The sequence below is a fragment of the Sceloporus undulatus genome, chromosome 9, assembly GCF_019175285.1.
Source record: "Sceloporus undulatus isolate JIND9_A2432 ecotype Alabama chromosome 9, SceUnd_v1.1, whole genome shotgun sequence".
Classification (NCBI taxonomy): Eukaryota; Metazoa; Chordata; class Lepidosauria; order Squamata; family Phrynosomatidae; genus Sceloporus; species Sceloporus undulatus.
In genome coordinates this window covers 8,399,057-8,413,883 of record NC_056530.1, presented here as the reverse complement: position 1 = coordinate 8,413,883, position 14,827 = coordinate 8,399,057, and the positions used below count along the sequence as shown (strand labels likewise).

At 44.4% G+C, this 14,827-nt stretch overlaps 1 protein-coding gene across 1 annotated transcript; it reads left to right on the top strand.

The window, feature by feature from the left end:
• The first annotated feature begins 10,353 nt into the window (after positions 1–10,353).
• Positions 10,354–14,607, top strand: LOC121915483 (forkhead box protein O6-like). Its single transcript, XM_042439792.1, has 2 exons — positions 10,354–10,563; positions 12,880–14,607. Exons 1-2 carry the CDS (start codon positions 10,354–10,356, stop codon positions 14,323–14,325), a joined length of 1,656 nt encoding a protein of 551 aa, XP_042295726.1. The 3' UTR covers positions 14,326–14,607.
• Positions 14,608–14,827: the final 220 nt, after the last annotated feature.

The following is a 14,827-nucleotide window of genomic DNA, read 5'->3' as shown; positions in this document are numbered from 1 at the left end:
ACTTTCCTGTGGTGTGCATGACTGTAACCTGTGTGCCTACTCAGTCTGCTCCAAAGATGGGCAGTTGCAAGTCCCCTGCTGTACCTTAAGGTTTTTTAAGTCAGTTTTTCAATAGAAGATATCTTCAGAAGAAGGGAAAGTCCTTTGACAAGGCGTTCATTTAAAGATTTGTCCTCTGTAAAGGGGAAGACATGACCACCCTTGTTTTGTCCAGTTTTGAACACATGCAAATTTTCATTGTCATTTCAATAGTTACTGTATGCACTGTGCACTAGCTAGTTGTGCCTGCAAAAGTGGAATACCTAAAGAGAACACTTCTGTATCATGGTGTGGAATCCATTTCTCAGGGTGCCTTGCCATGCCAAAGAGGGAGAATGCTCCCTTTTTAAAGGGATACACACACACTTCCCTCGTCCTGTTCTCTCCTCCGATTGAAGCCTCCAATGAAGGGCAGAGCTCATGAGAGAAGGCAGAGGGAGGACATTTTGCCATTCCATCTGGACAGAAGGGAGAAGTGGAGGACATGTCCTGGAAAAAGAGGGCATCTGGGAGTGTCAGCCCTCTGTGGAATCAGCCAGCCCCCTCCTCTCTCTCTCTCTCTCTCTCTCTCTCTCGTGTGTCTATGTGTGTGTATTTGTGTTGGTTTTATGGAGTTTGCACAGGGACAGCTTCTGGGAGTTTGGGGGCTTCTGTGGCAAAGAGGATTCCCCCCTGGTTCCCCCCTCCCTGCAACGTGTGTATGTGTGCGCGCACACACTTGTGTAAATGACAGTTTTGAACATACGCATAAAAGGTATTTCTACACTAGCAATGGGGATTTGTTTGTCTCCTCTTGACAGCCAGATTCGAATCTGATGCTAAGTAATGTGTCTTGAACCCCTTGATGTGCTCTTGTGTGTGATAACCATTAGAACTGGCTTGCTTTTTTTGGGATGCCAGCACTTTAGCCATTTTGTGGATGGAAGCACATAGGCCCCCCACATATGGAAAAGTCCTATGGCCCTCAATGCTGACTTGGGGTTCTGGGATTTGATGCCCAAAATGGAGAGTCCAAGGTGTGGCATCTGGGATTTGATGCCCAAAATGGAGAGTCCAAGGTGTGGCATCCCTGTTTGAGGATAGATGCCATCCCTGTGTGTCCCAGCCTCCCCAGCCCAGTTCCAGGCAAGCTTGCTGATTCTGAGCCGGGGATGGAAGGGGTTAAGAGCCAGGCCCTACCTGCCACGGCATTTTGTAAAGATGCTGAGATGAAAGCCCATAATTTATTCTCCCCACACACGAAGGAGCAATTAGTTCTAAACACAGCTTAATCAGTCAGGGCGAGATTGATTTCTGTAGACTTGGATTTGGTGGCTGCTGGCAAAGTGCCAGCCTGGGAGCAATCTCCAAATAAATGAAGTGCAGAGAAGTAAGCCATTACATAATATGATGTATGGGGCCTGTAACTTGCTTGCCTGCTCATTACTATGCCTCTGGACAAAGGCACGGCACTGATGCTTTGCAGACTCCTCAGCCATCCTTCTCTCATCAGGAAATACTGGGGTTGCCTTTCTTATTTCTTGTCCTCAGCCCATTCTCATGTGTCTGCGTTGCTTTGATCAGTGAATTCAACCCTGATTGCCCATGGAGTGCCTTTCTAGCTCTCAACTGGAAGAACTAGCATCTCTTAAGAGGCTGCAATATATCAGTTTTGAAGACCCACAGAACAATCAGGAACAATCCCTATTTTCAGGCAGCCACCTGCAAAAACCCTGCCTTATTTAATTATACTGAGTATGGTAACATCGCTTTTTAGACCACATGCCTGCTGGCTTCTGGGAACTGTAGTCCAAAATTAACTTTTCCATGTTCTGTGCTCCTTTTGCCAGACTGCTTTGCATTTTGAGTGATTTCCATCTGTATATTCTGTGGTTGCACAATTTTACAGAACATACATTTCAAGTAGCCCATTCATTTATTGGGTGTGTGTGCATGCACACACACACACATACATATGTATTTGTGTGTGTGTGTGTGTGTGCGTGTGCACGTATATATACACACGTGTGATTTTTCATCCTTAAGAATGCAGAGCTGAAAAGAAATGGAAAGAGAGGAAGGCTGGTGTCGTCTGAGAAGACGGGAGGCTGAGGAGCGCACTCTTTCATCAGCCAGGGCTTCAGGCTTGGGTGCTCTCCGGAGCTTCTCGTTATGATTGGGGGGAAATGAATACATTAATGCAAAACAAGCAGAGGCATCTAAATACTTGTGCATAATTCATAGAGGCTCAGGTTTTGAATTTTATTTTTAAAGCACAGTAAGGCATGCCTAGCATTGCATATCCCTGAACTGATACAAAGTGCTCCCATTGCGCAGAGTGAGAAAACTGAGATGTGAAGCAGGAGTGTGACGCATCCGAAAGACATCTGAGAAGCTGTTGCTGTTTTCCACAGTTGTATTTCTAAAAGAACTATCCTGTTTTATCTTCCTATCAGCCTTGTGGGGCAGGTTAGGCTTGAGAGATGGGACTGAGTTATTCCGCGCTGGCTGAGACCCTGCCTCACATTTACACTGGGTATAACTGCATTTCCTCCCTCCTCCTTACACACTCAGTTCCATTGGGTATAACTGCATCTTCTCCCTCTTCCTTATACACTCATAGAATCATACAGTTGGAAGAGACCACAAGGGCCATCCAGTCCAAAACTCTGCCACGCAGTAACTCCCAATCAAAGCATAGCCAACAGATGACCATTTAAGCCTCTGCTTAAAGACCTTCAAAGAGGTCTCCGAGGGAAAGTTCAGGGTTGATTTACTCTAAGACAGTTATTTGGTTCACTGTATCCATCGAACTCTTCTCCGGCATCACATTTGAAATAAGGTGATTTTTTTTGTATCAGAATTTTTCACTGCCTAGCTTTCGCAACCATGCATAGAAATGGGAAATATAACTGGCATGGGCCATCTTAAGTTTAGTTTGCTGTTGTTGTTAACTGCACTTGAGTCAGCCTTGACTCATAGTGAGCCCCTGGATGAGATCCCCCCAAGACTCCCTATCCTCAGCCTCTCTGCTCAGGTCCTATAGGCCCAGGCCTGTGTCCTCTCTGATCAGTTCAAACCATCTGGCATGTAGGCTTCCTCACTCTTACTGCTTTCTACCTTTCCTAGCATCATTGCCTTTTCTTTTTTCCAATATTATTTTATTTCAATGAAAATAAAAACAAATTATTAAAGCTTCAACAAAAATTCAACAAAATTCCAAACATACGAAATTTATACCTGAATTACATTCATTACTCCTATTTCTATATCAAATTTAAACTTCCTAGAGTAACTGAGATTTCTAACGTTTAGTTGACTTTACCAAAAATTCACTCTTTTTTTTCATTATAAAACAACAACCTTAAGATTCAATCTATTGATTACAATTATTTGTGTCGCCTGTTTAATCGTCCCATATCTATAAATACTAGTTGAATAAACCGATATAGTAACTATATAATAACTCTCTTTCAGTCTTTATCTAATGCGACGTGTATTTCTTCTTTTTTCTCTTTTTGAATATATTATCTCCATGGATCCCATTCTTAAAAAAAACAAACCAGTTAATGAATCTTTTTAATAGTGTTTGTCCATTTCATATAAGTCCATAACCTTCAGCCTCCATTCCTCTACTGTAGGGATTTCTTGTCCCTAACCCTAGTGCTGCCACCGCCACACCACATTTTGCCCGTCTGTAACGGGCCTAAGTTATATCAGTGTATGTCCACCCATTCATCTTCCCTTAAGACCTCTCTTATAAACATTGCCTCATTTGTAATGATTCTTTTCCCCATATAATGTGGCCAAAGTATGACAGCCTCAGTTTAGTCATCCTGGCTTCCGGGGAGAATTCCAGCTTGATCTGTTCTAGAACCCATGTGTTTGTCTTCATTGCCATCCACAGTATCCTCAGCACTTTTTCCCCCAGCACCACGTCTCAAATGAGTCGATTTTCTTTCTATTGGCTTTTTCACTGTCCATCTCTTATATTAATACACTGTGATGGGGCATTCAGTAATATATCTTGACACTTCAGGACCTTCTCTAGTTCCTTCATAGCTGCCCTTCCAAGGCCTTCTCTTTTTCTGATTTCTTGACTGCAATCTCCGTTTTGACTGATGAATGAATTGATTATAGAAAATCTTGAACTATTTTAATAATTTCATTGTCTTTTTAAATTTATGTAAATCATCTGTGGTCACTATTTTTGTTTTCTTAAATGTAAACCTCCCTTGCCTTCCTTCAGTAATTGTTCTAAATGTTTACTAGACTTTGCAAAGACTTTGACTTATGGCAACTCTATGCGTGAGAGACCGCCAAGTCACACGGGAATCAGGGATGTGGCTTCCTTGATTGGGTCTGTCCAGCTTTTCCTACTGCCTTCTATCCTACCAAGCATGATTATCTTTTCACATCTTCTCATGATACATTCAAAGTATGACAGTCTTAGTTTAGTCATCTTGGCTTCTAGGGAGAGTTCAGCCTTGATTTGCTCTAAGACCCCTTCTCTAGCACCACTTAATGTTCTCAATGTTCAACTGTAAACTTGCCTTTGCACTTTCTTCCATGCCTTTCTTCATTAATTGTTCCGAGTCCTTGCTATTTTCTGCTTGTAGCATGGTGTCATGTATTATCTTGTTGATGCTCCTTCCTCCAATTTCCACACCTCTTTCCTCCAAGTCTAAATCTGCTTTACATATGATATTTTCAGAGTACATGTTAACAGATAGGATGAAAAATGCAGGCTTGCCTGACCCCCTTGTCAATTGCATTAAGGTAATCAAATATCATGGCACATCCATTTCTTAGACTGCAACCCATAGCTTTTCATGATGTACACAATCAAAAGGCTTTGCTATAATCTATAAAGAACAAGCTGATATTCTTCTGCAATTATTTGTCTGCTGCATTATCCAACACATGTTTGAAATATGATGCCTAGTGCCTCTTCCTTTCCTGAATCCAGCTTGGACATCTCACATTTCTTGCTCCATATGTGGTGAAAGTCTTTGTTGTACAATTTTGAGCATCAGTTTGCTTACATGGAAAATTAATGCAATCCCGTGGTTACTGCAATTCCTGGTGTCCCCTTTCTTGGGGATTGGTTAGAACTAGAATAATTCTTGAATCAGCTCTATTTTTATGTCATTCCTGGTGATATATTTCTCCCAAGTGCTCTGATTGCAGCTTCCACTTCACTTTTTCAAATTGGAGGTTCATCTTCATATAGTTCTTTTTTAATGCATCTGTTGCCATTCCGTCTCACATATATCTATATATCTAGATAGATCTATCTATCTATCTATCTATCTATCTATCTATCTATCTATCTATCTATCTTATATTATACACACACACACACACACACACACACACACACAGAGTGGAACCTCGCCATACGCGGGGGATCCGTTCCGGATCCCGCCGCGTATGGCGATTTCCGCCTATGCTCAAGCCCCATTGTAAACAATGGGGCTTGTGCACGGCGGCGCAGAGGTGCGCGGGGCGCAACGGGCGTGCGCGCCCATTCAATTGAATGGGACGCGCTGCCCCTTCCGCCCCGCGCACGCCCAGCGGCTTGAGCGCGTACGCTCAAAGCCGCTTATAAAAGGCCGCGTATGCGGAGGCCCCACTGATATATATACTCTTCAGTATATAGTTTCCATCATCTTTTTATTTCTATTATGGTCATGTAATGTGTTTCCTGCTGATAGTAGAGCATCCCCACTCTTGGTTTAATTCTTTTGATTTCTCAGTTCTTGTGAAAGAGGTTCTTGTTCTTCCTTTTTTCTTGCAGCTTCTTAAACATGCACGTTCCCTTATCAATGCAGTTTGTTGTTGTTTTGCAAATGTGTTTCCCCCTTTCCATTTTAGCTGAAGGTTACAAAAGTGGAGTTATGCATGAGTTGCCATTTCACATCACTGCAGATTGCATGTTCTGCCTTGCACATCCTTGAGCATCAATTACATGTGGTTGCACGTTGAAATGTTGCACAAGGCACATTTACTTGTGCAGTCTCAACATTCTGTAGTAACATGGTATAGTACAATCAGTGAGTGCTTCTCTGAGCACAGTTCCTCCTCCTCTTCCTCCTCCTTCTGCCCTTTTGGGACAGGTTTCTCCTCTCTCTAAAACATCATCAGTGCCAGTAAGGGTTTGAGAGTGAAAGCCTAGTCCCTATTTCCTTCAGCGCCACTCACAACCTGCAGGCCTTGCGCCGTAATGGTAGTCCTTTCTATTGTCTGCAGGGCTAATCAGCTGTTTGGAGCCCCACTGAGAATTCCATGGGAAAATTCCACTGGAGGAATAATCCACAGGTCACAGGCATGGTTTCCCAGCATCCCCTGCCTGTCATGGATCAAATTCCCTGCTGGCTTTTTCTGCCTGCCAGGCATTAGATTCAAAAGCATAGCTGAGAGCTGAAAGAAGAAACAGCTCCTCCTCTCCCTCTGTTTGCATCATCTGAGTGCCCCCCTTCTGAATGGCATCAAAAAAATGCATCCAGTGGCAGAAAGCTCTGGCAAGACAGCAGCTTGAGCAGCTGCAAGAGCCTTTGTCTGCCATGGGAATGGAGGACCCTGCAAGGCCTTTCTGTTTCACAGCCTCTGAATAAGGAACCCAGAGATGATCTGGGGTGCCAACTATCCTGAACAAGCAAGAATATGATGTTTGAGTAAAGCGGAAGGAGATGGCAGTTTCCCTCCTTCCAATAAAGCATAGGATAGTTAAGCTGTTTCTGCAATTCTCAACTGAATGCTGCTGAATAATCAAGATTTACTCCTAGCTAATGCAGAAAATATCTAATGGTGTGTTTGGATGTTGTGTGTGTGTGAGAGAGAGAAAGAGAGAGGGAGGGAAGGAGGGAGAGGGGTAGTTAGTTAAGTAAGCTTGGATGATTGCTGTTAATTGCTATCAAGTCAACTTCAACTTGTTGCCTCTCTCATTGGAGAGGCAAATGTCTTGGGAGTTTATCACACAGGAGGAATTTCTCTTAATTTCGAATGTAAAGAAAGTGGGGCCAGAACGCATTCATGTGAATTCACTGGTTCAGCGAATTTACATGAATTCAAATTGCGTCCGAACTGACTTCCCATTGCCTGAAAATAGCTTGCCATTGCCCGAAATTGCGTGTGATCACCTCCCACACAATAACGTGAAACCCCATGATTGTGTTCGGATTGCCATTGGATTATACTTCCAATTTCCCTTGTCTGATAACGTCCATGGATAAGGCAAGAGTAAGTATGTAACAAAGGATGCAAAGGATGAAACAAAGGGAAACAATGCCAGAAAACTTACAAAATTCTAGCAGGCATAACTGTTTGTGATCATGCCGAAGGTTTCATGGATGAAAGAATATAAAGGGGGTGTGAATTCTTCCAGAACTGATGGCACTCTTTTAGTAAGAATCAAAGTACAAAACAGTACTTACATTGACCCTTGGATAAGTTGACTCAGGTTTTTGGAGTCAATTATTTGACTAAAATTTCTAGACTTATACAAGAATATATAAAGTATGTGGAGAGATTTTAAGGACTGGAATCCTTTTAAAATCAGAAATGGCGAGATAAATGTACAAAGAGTTTTGAAGAGTAAGACTTTATTCTTAATAGAATAGGAAGTAAACTCAAGAAGTGATTCTGTTAATTCATAGAGGATCAATCAAAGGGCAGCAACAGAGAGACCAGTTAAAAGCAATGTATGAAGGGTAGGAAGAAAGTCTGAAAATTTATAATTTGCACTTTGTTTTTGAGGTGTGTAATGTTTGTGATGGTCTCTGCCACAATCTGCTTCTGGTCTTGTTTTTTAGAGAGAATGGATCTTCTACAATTATGTAGTCTATCTGATTTCTATATTGGCCATCAGGTGATGTCCATGCATACAGTTGGCTCTTTGGTTGCTTAAAAAATTGGTTTGTGATCAATAAACTGCTGCCCTTACAAAATCCAGTCAGTTAGTCTCCTGCTTCATTTCTTGATCTTAGGCAATTTCCCCTACAGTCTTTGATTCTGCTTTGTTTCCTATTTTTGCATTCCAGTTGCCTGTGACTACCAACATGTCCTCTTTTGGTGTGTGATGAATTTTCTCCCAGACTCCAGCATAGATTCTTTCCATCAATCAATTTTATTAATGCTTAAGCCAAAGGCCATTTGCATGATTAATATGTAATATCGGTTTCTTCCTCTATCTCTCTAGTTGGCACATACACTTGGATTATAGTTATTTTCGCGGGATACAAACCACCAAAAAGAGGCGCCTCCTCAGTGCCTCTTTCCTGTGCAGGAGCACCGCAGCATACAAATTGCATGGTGCTGCTGCGCAGGAAAAAAGGAGCCCCCAAAAAGACTCCTTTTTGCAGCACCGCAAAGCGCCAAAGACAGCGCGGTTGTGTCGCAGCTGCAATATAACCGTTACGTGCCGCATCTGGCAGGCGGCTGCAGCTGTGGTACCCTCATCATGTGCGAGGGCTGCCAGGCATGTGGACGCTCCACCCACCAGGCAGCCCTCGCACATCATGAGGGCACCTCAAAGGCCCGTCTGTTCTGGGCCATTGCTACGTTTTCCGTGAAATCTTATTGATATTATTTGGTCAAACTTTGCATTATATCTATTGCTACATCTCTCCTCACTATTAATGCCATCCCATTTCTTTATAGAATGTAAGAAGTAAAACATTGACTCAAAATGTTCTGTCCCTGTCCTCTGTAGCTCACCCACCACAAGTACTGAGATGTTGATGTTCTTGTTTTATTGTGTTTATGCTTTGAACATTCTCTGATTCATGCTTTGAACATTCTCTATTCCTATAATATGTATTGTATAGCTTTGGATTTTCCTTTAACCTCTGATCACAGCAACAGCTGAATGTCCTTTCAGCTTGAGTCCAGTTGCATCATTAGCCACAATGGCGGGGTATGGACTGTCAGAAAGAGGCGGCTGGGAGCTGTCTCTCTTTTCTGCGTAGCCACGCCGCAGCAACCAAATTGCGCGAGGCAGCTACGTGAGAAAAAAAGGGCCACTAAAAAGCAACTCCTTTTTGCACTGCTGCAAATGTCTAGAGGTTGCACAGCAGTGATATCATCACTATGCACGCTGTCTATTTGGCACTGCACAGCGAGGATGCCCTCGTCACATGTGAGGTGCATCTAGAAGTGCCCCCCCCCCCCCGGGTTGAGGCCTCCCTTTCGGCCCATCTGTCCTGGGTCAATGTTACTTATATTTGTCCTCTACTCTACCCCAGTAGCTTGCTGAGTTTCATCCTCTGGCACTTTCTCTTGCTTCATTTTGGATTGTCTCATTATGGGGGTTTCCTGGTAAAAGAAATTCAAATGGAGTTTTACAGTGACTCCTGCACAGTAGTAACAGGTGTTAACAATGGTGCCATTTCCACTGTCTCTTAGAAAACCTCTGCCAGTGTCACCACTCACTACTGATGCTTCTCAGTAGCTGCTTGACATATTTAATCTGTCTCCTCGGCAAAAACCTGCCTGACATGGGACATCCTGCCAGTAGTGCGCCTGCCCACTGCCACAGAAAGTTGGTGCCACTGTGGATATAATTTTTCAGTCTAGAACCAGCAGCATCAGGAACAAAGCGTAGAGAGGTTGCATGCCTTGCTTTACAGAGGGCAGTCATCTGTTTGAAGGACTGGATGAATAAAGCCATCTATTTGAAGGTGCCCTCAACAACCCTAAGATATTGGAGCAGGGAGGGACCTTGATGTTTCCCATCCACAATTAGCAGCTGAACATCACACTGAGCAGACAGACACACAAGCCAGAATCTTCCGAACTATGGAGAGGTGTAGTGCATCTTCACTGAGTTACAGGATGAGTTACATTTCCGTCTACATTTCCATCTATACATACAAATTAACATAGAGAAATTTTATATTAATCAGCATTTTCTGTTTTTCTGTCAATTTATTTAAAAATAATGATGCATGTCCTCTTTAGGTGATGCATAAGTGGACATTCTGTGCAGAATTGGTGTGCCTATGTGTGATGTAACTGATTAGGAATGTAAGGAAAGCCAAAGGGCAGCACCCCATTTCCCATCGTGACCAACCAAAAGCGATCAGCGAATCTAGAGCAGGGCTCAAAAAATTACTTTTAAAAGTAATAAGTTAACATAACAGTTCTGAGCCCTGAAATGTTAGTTATTTTTCTTCTAACCATTTTGAATAACTAATTATACTTTGTTATTACAGAACAATTGAAGATATCATAAGTCGTTTTTTAAATGTTACAAGTTGTTGGACTATGGTATAAAACAAATTTAGATAATGATAAAATTAATAAGAACAGTTAAAATTAACCCACAAAAGGAACATGCAGGCAAAGCAGACTAGCACAATACGCCAGCTTCGGGGTGATGTGGGGGCATGGAGTTTAGATGACACATGCTCAGATGCTGTCCCCAAGCCAGCATCACATTGCCCACCCAACCACATGGTGGGCATCATTGTGGCGCTCCAGTGGAAAAGCCAGCTTTTTGCCAGCACAAAAACGAGTAGCTTTCCTCCACTTCTTTTTGTGCCGGCAAGTTGCTGGCTCGGGGTTGTGGTGTGCAGTTGTCATGGCCCTAATCCATCATTCAAAGGGGCAGTGTCAAGCTGCCTCTTCCAGCCAGTCTGTGTCGGCCCATAGTTATGCATCTTTGCATTGCAGTTGCAACGTAACATCTAGTTCATGTAAAAAGAGGTTAATTGCAAGGAACTATTTATTTGTAACATGTGAAGTCAAGGCTTTCATGGCCGGCCTCCATAGTTTTTTGTGGGTTATTCAGGCTATGTGGCCATGTTCTAGAGAGTTTCTTTCTGATGTTTGCTAGCATCTGTGGCTGGCCATCTTCAGAGAATGCTGCCTGAAAAGGAGTTGGGGATATATATATATATATAGAGAGAGAGAGAGAGAGAGAGAGAGAGAGAGATACTGTGTGAGCCTGGGAATGCAGGAGTGATTTGCATGTGTCTTGTTCTGTGTTGATGGCTGGCCTCAGGCTGGAAGTCTAATGCAAAAGAGGATTAATGTCTGCTAATTTGTGATAATTATCTACAGGGAAAGCCCCTAACTCTGAGCAGTTTCTCATTTGCATTTGCTGAGTCCTTATTTTGCTATTCCTCAGGACTGGTAGCTAAATTTTGTTCACTTTAAGGGTTTCCTCTTTCCTGTTGAAATTGTCCATGTGTTTGTCGATCTCAATGGCTTCCCTGTGCATCCTGACATGGTAGCGGTTGGCCTGGTCCAGAACTTCAGTGTTTTCAAACAGTATTTTATGCCCAGAATGGTTGTGGCATGTTCTGCTACTGCTGATTTTTCTGGCTGGCCCAGTCTGCAGTGTCTCTCGTGTTCCTTGATTCTTGTCTGCACACTGCGTTTGGTGGTCCCTATGTAGACTTGTCTGCAGCTGCATGGTATGCGCTAAACTCTTCCTGTGGCTGTGAGAGGGTCTCTCTGGTCCTTGGCTGAGCGAAGCATTTGCTGGATTTTCTTTGTCAGTTTGTAAACCATTTGCAGGTTGTGCTTCCTCACCACTTTGCCTATTCTGTCTGTGACTCCTTTGATGTATGGTAAAAATACCTTCCCTTTGGGTGGCTGCTTGTCTTCACTCCTCTGGGTTTTCCTGGGCCTGGCAGCCCTTCTGATGTCTGAGCTGGAATAACCATTTGCCTGTAGAGCCCGGTCCAAGTGCTTCAGTTCATCTTCCAAGAAGTGGGGTTCGCAGATGCGTTTTGCTCGGTCTACCAGTGTTTTGATTGTGCTTCTTTTTTGTCCTGGGTAATGGTTGGAGTTCTTGGGCAGGTATCGGTCTGTATGTGTGGGTTTTCGGTATACTGTGTGGCCCAAACGTTGGTTCGGTTTGTGGATGGCTAGGACATCCAAGAATGGCAGTGTTCCTTCCTTTTCTTTTTCCATAGTGAATTGGATGTTGGGGTGGATGTTGTTCAGATGGTTCAAGAACACAGCCAGATCTTTTTCTCCATGGCTCCGAATGATGAAAGCGTTGTCCATGTATTGGAACCAAGTTGAGGGCTTTTTCGGTGTTGTTTCTAGGGCTTGCTTTTCAAAGTGTTCCATGTAAAAGTTTGCTATTACTGGGCTTAGAGGGCTTCCCATTGCTACCTTGTCTCAAGATCCACTAACCAGAGCCTTGGTGCAGTGGACACACTGATAAAATTAAAGATGTTGAGTCCAAAATGTTTAATACCAGAAGTGAGTGTTGTTCACAATCCTTCCATTCAAAAAACTAAAAATAAAAATCTATCTCTAATTACCAGACTTTTTTCATTGTAGCATAATTTAGGACACAAGTAGACCCCTTGACTCTTTACTACCAGTCAGCCAGAGATCTACCAGTAGATCAGATGCATCTTGTGCCTGCTCCTGAAACTGGTATGAAGAAGAGAATTTAGCCTTCTAGGAATTTCAGCTTGTCTCCTAAAACAGGAATGGGAAACTTCAGATGCCATCAGACTCCAGGTCTCAGCATCTTTTCATTGGCTATGATCCTTAGGACTGATGGAATTGGAGTCCAACAATGTCTGCAAGGCCACAAGTTCTCCACACCTGTTCTGACACTAGAGAAATAAGACTGGCAATGCCCAATGGAGTGGGGTGGGTAGTCTTGTGTGCAAAACTTGGGCAACTTACTACAATTCCCAGAACTCCTCAATTAGCATGGCCAATGCGTGGGAAATTGTGGGAGCTGAAGTTATGAAAGGTGACTCTTTGATGCTCAGTTTACGTAATAGTATGGGGATGGAATGGGTTCTATGTGAAGAGCTTTTGCAAAGCCCACATCTGCTGGCTAGCAATGATGAAATCTTCTTCTCTTGTGTTTTCTTCCGCTTGCAGAATTCCATCCGCCACAATCTGTCCCTACACACCCGCTTCATCCGTGTGCAAAATGAAGGCACCGGCAAGAGTTCCTGGTGGATGCTGAACCCTGAGGGTGGGAAAACTGGAAAGACACCACGTCGGCGGGCTGTCTCCATGGACAACAACAGCAAGTTCTTGCGGATCAAGGGAAAAGCCAGCAAGAAAAAACAGCTCCAAGCTTCTCAGGAGCGGGGGGAGGAGAGCCCAGCTGGGCAGCAGGCTAAGTGGTCTGGGAGCCCCACCTCCCACACGAGCGAGGAGTACGATGCTTGGGCCGACTTCCGGACACGGGCCAATTCCTCAGCCAGCACCCTGAGTGGCCGCCTTTCCCCCATTATGGCCAATCACGAACCAGATGAGCTGGAAGAGGATGATGGGACCCCGTCTTCCCCTTTGATGTACCCAAGCCCATCCAGCACCATGTCTCCCTCTCTGAATACTCGCTGCTCTGTTGAGATGCCCAGGCTAACTGACCTCACTGGCACCATCAACCTAAATGAGAGCCTAGGTGAGAGCCTCCTGGATGATTTGCAGGACAACTATAGTATGAGTCCTGGGCAGCCGCTTCCTGCAGGGCCTCTCCGACAGAGGAATCCCAGCTTCAGCTACAACTCTAAGTGCTCTGCTGTGGGCGTAGGAGGAGGGGGAGGAGGCAATGGTGGTGGTGGTGTTGGAAGCAGCACCTATTGTGGGACCATCTACAGCCAGCCAGCCATGAGCCTCATGCGCCGTTTGCCAATGCAGACCATTCAGGAGAACAAGCAGGCCACTTTTGCTCCCATGAACTCTTACCGCAACACATCATTGCAGGACCTGCTCTCCTCAATTTCCTATACACATAAAGAGAGTGACCCACACATGTCACAGCCCAACAGCATGGGGCCACCACCCCGCAGCCACAGACAAAATGCCCTTGTGTGCAGTGGTGGTGGTGGTGAAATCGGCCTGGTTCCCTACACTCCCCATTCATCTTCCCTTATGAAGAGCAGCACATTGTATCATCCATCGCCAGCCAACCACCACCCTCCTATCAACAACAGTGCCTTACCCACTCCTATCAGCCTTATGAGCCTGCCCAGTGACACTTGCAGCATGGTGACCATGCCCCATCATGGGCACATCCATTCCTACATTAACAACCAGGGGGCACACATGAGTTTGTTAGATTCTTTGCAGGGACCCTACCCAGAAGCCATGCACACCCCTGTTTTGGGCCAGGAGAGATTCCCAGCAGACTTAGACTTGGACATGTTCAATGGTAGCTTGGAGTGCGATGTGGAGTCCATCATCCTGAATGACTTCATGGACAGCGATGAGATGGACTTCAACTTTGACTCTGCTCTTCCGCCACAAAATGGTCTCAACATGGCCACTTTGCCCAATGCCCCGCAGCCCAACAATCAGAGCTGGGTGCCTGGGTGAGCCTGACTAAGACAACTGGAATCCACCAGTTGGCAGGGTTGTAGGAGGGTCCAAATGCCTCTCCCTTCCACTGCCTTTCTTGTTTTCTTTGCCTTCATTTGTTCCGCCAGGCTAGAGCCATCTGTTTAAACTTGACAATGACACACACACAGACACAGACACAGACACACACATTGTAGGGTAAAATGCTTTGACAGGGACCAGCGGCTTCCCGCTTGTGCCAGGTGTATTGTGCAGTAAGTTGGATCTGTCTTTGATGTGTGCAATAGGCACAAGTTAGCCATGGCACTGCAGAGCTGCTGACCCTCCCCATTCCTCTCTTTCTCCTAGGCACCTGCACTATTGCACAGAAGGAGGAGAGCAGGTGCTTTTTGGCCTGAAGAGCATCCTAGAATTCTGATTTTTTTTTTGTTTTGTTGGCCTGTTTCCCAGTCATTTTCCCTACCCTTACACTTGAATTTGATTTCCTCTCACCACCCACTTTCATCTGTGGCACCCTATA

Bases quoted from the DNA above. Each gene is read 5' to 3' on its own strand.
- LOC121915483 (XM_042439792.1), top strand. From the start codon at position 10,354: ATGCAGGCAAAGCAGACTAGCACAATACGCCAGCTTCGGGGTGATGTG. The intron at 10,564-12,879 runs GCAAGTTGCTGG...TTCCGCTTGCAG, and splicing joins CTCCACTTCTTTTTGTGCCG to AATTCCATCCGCCACAATCT.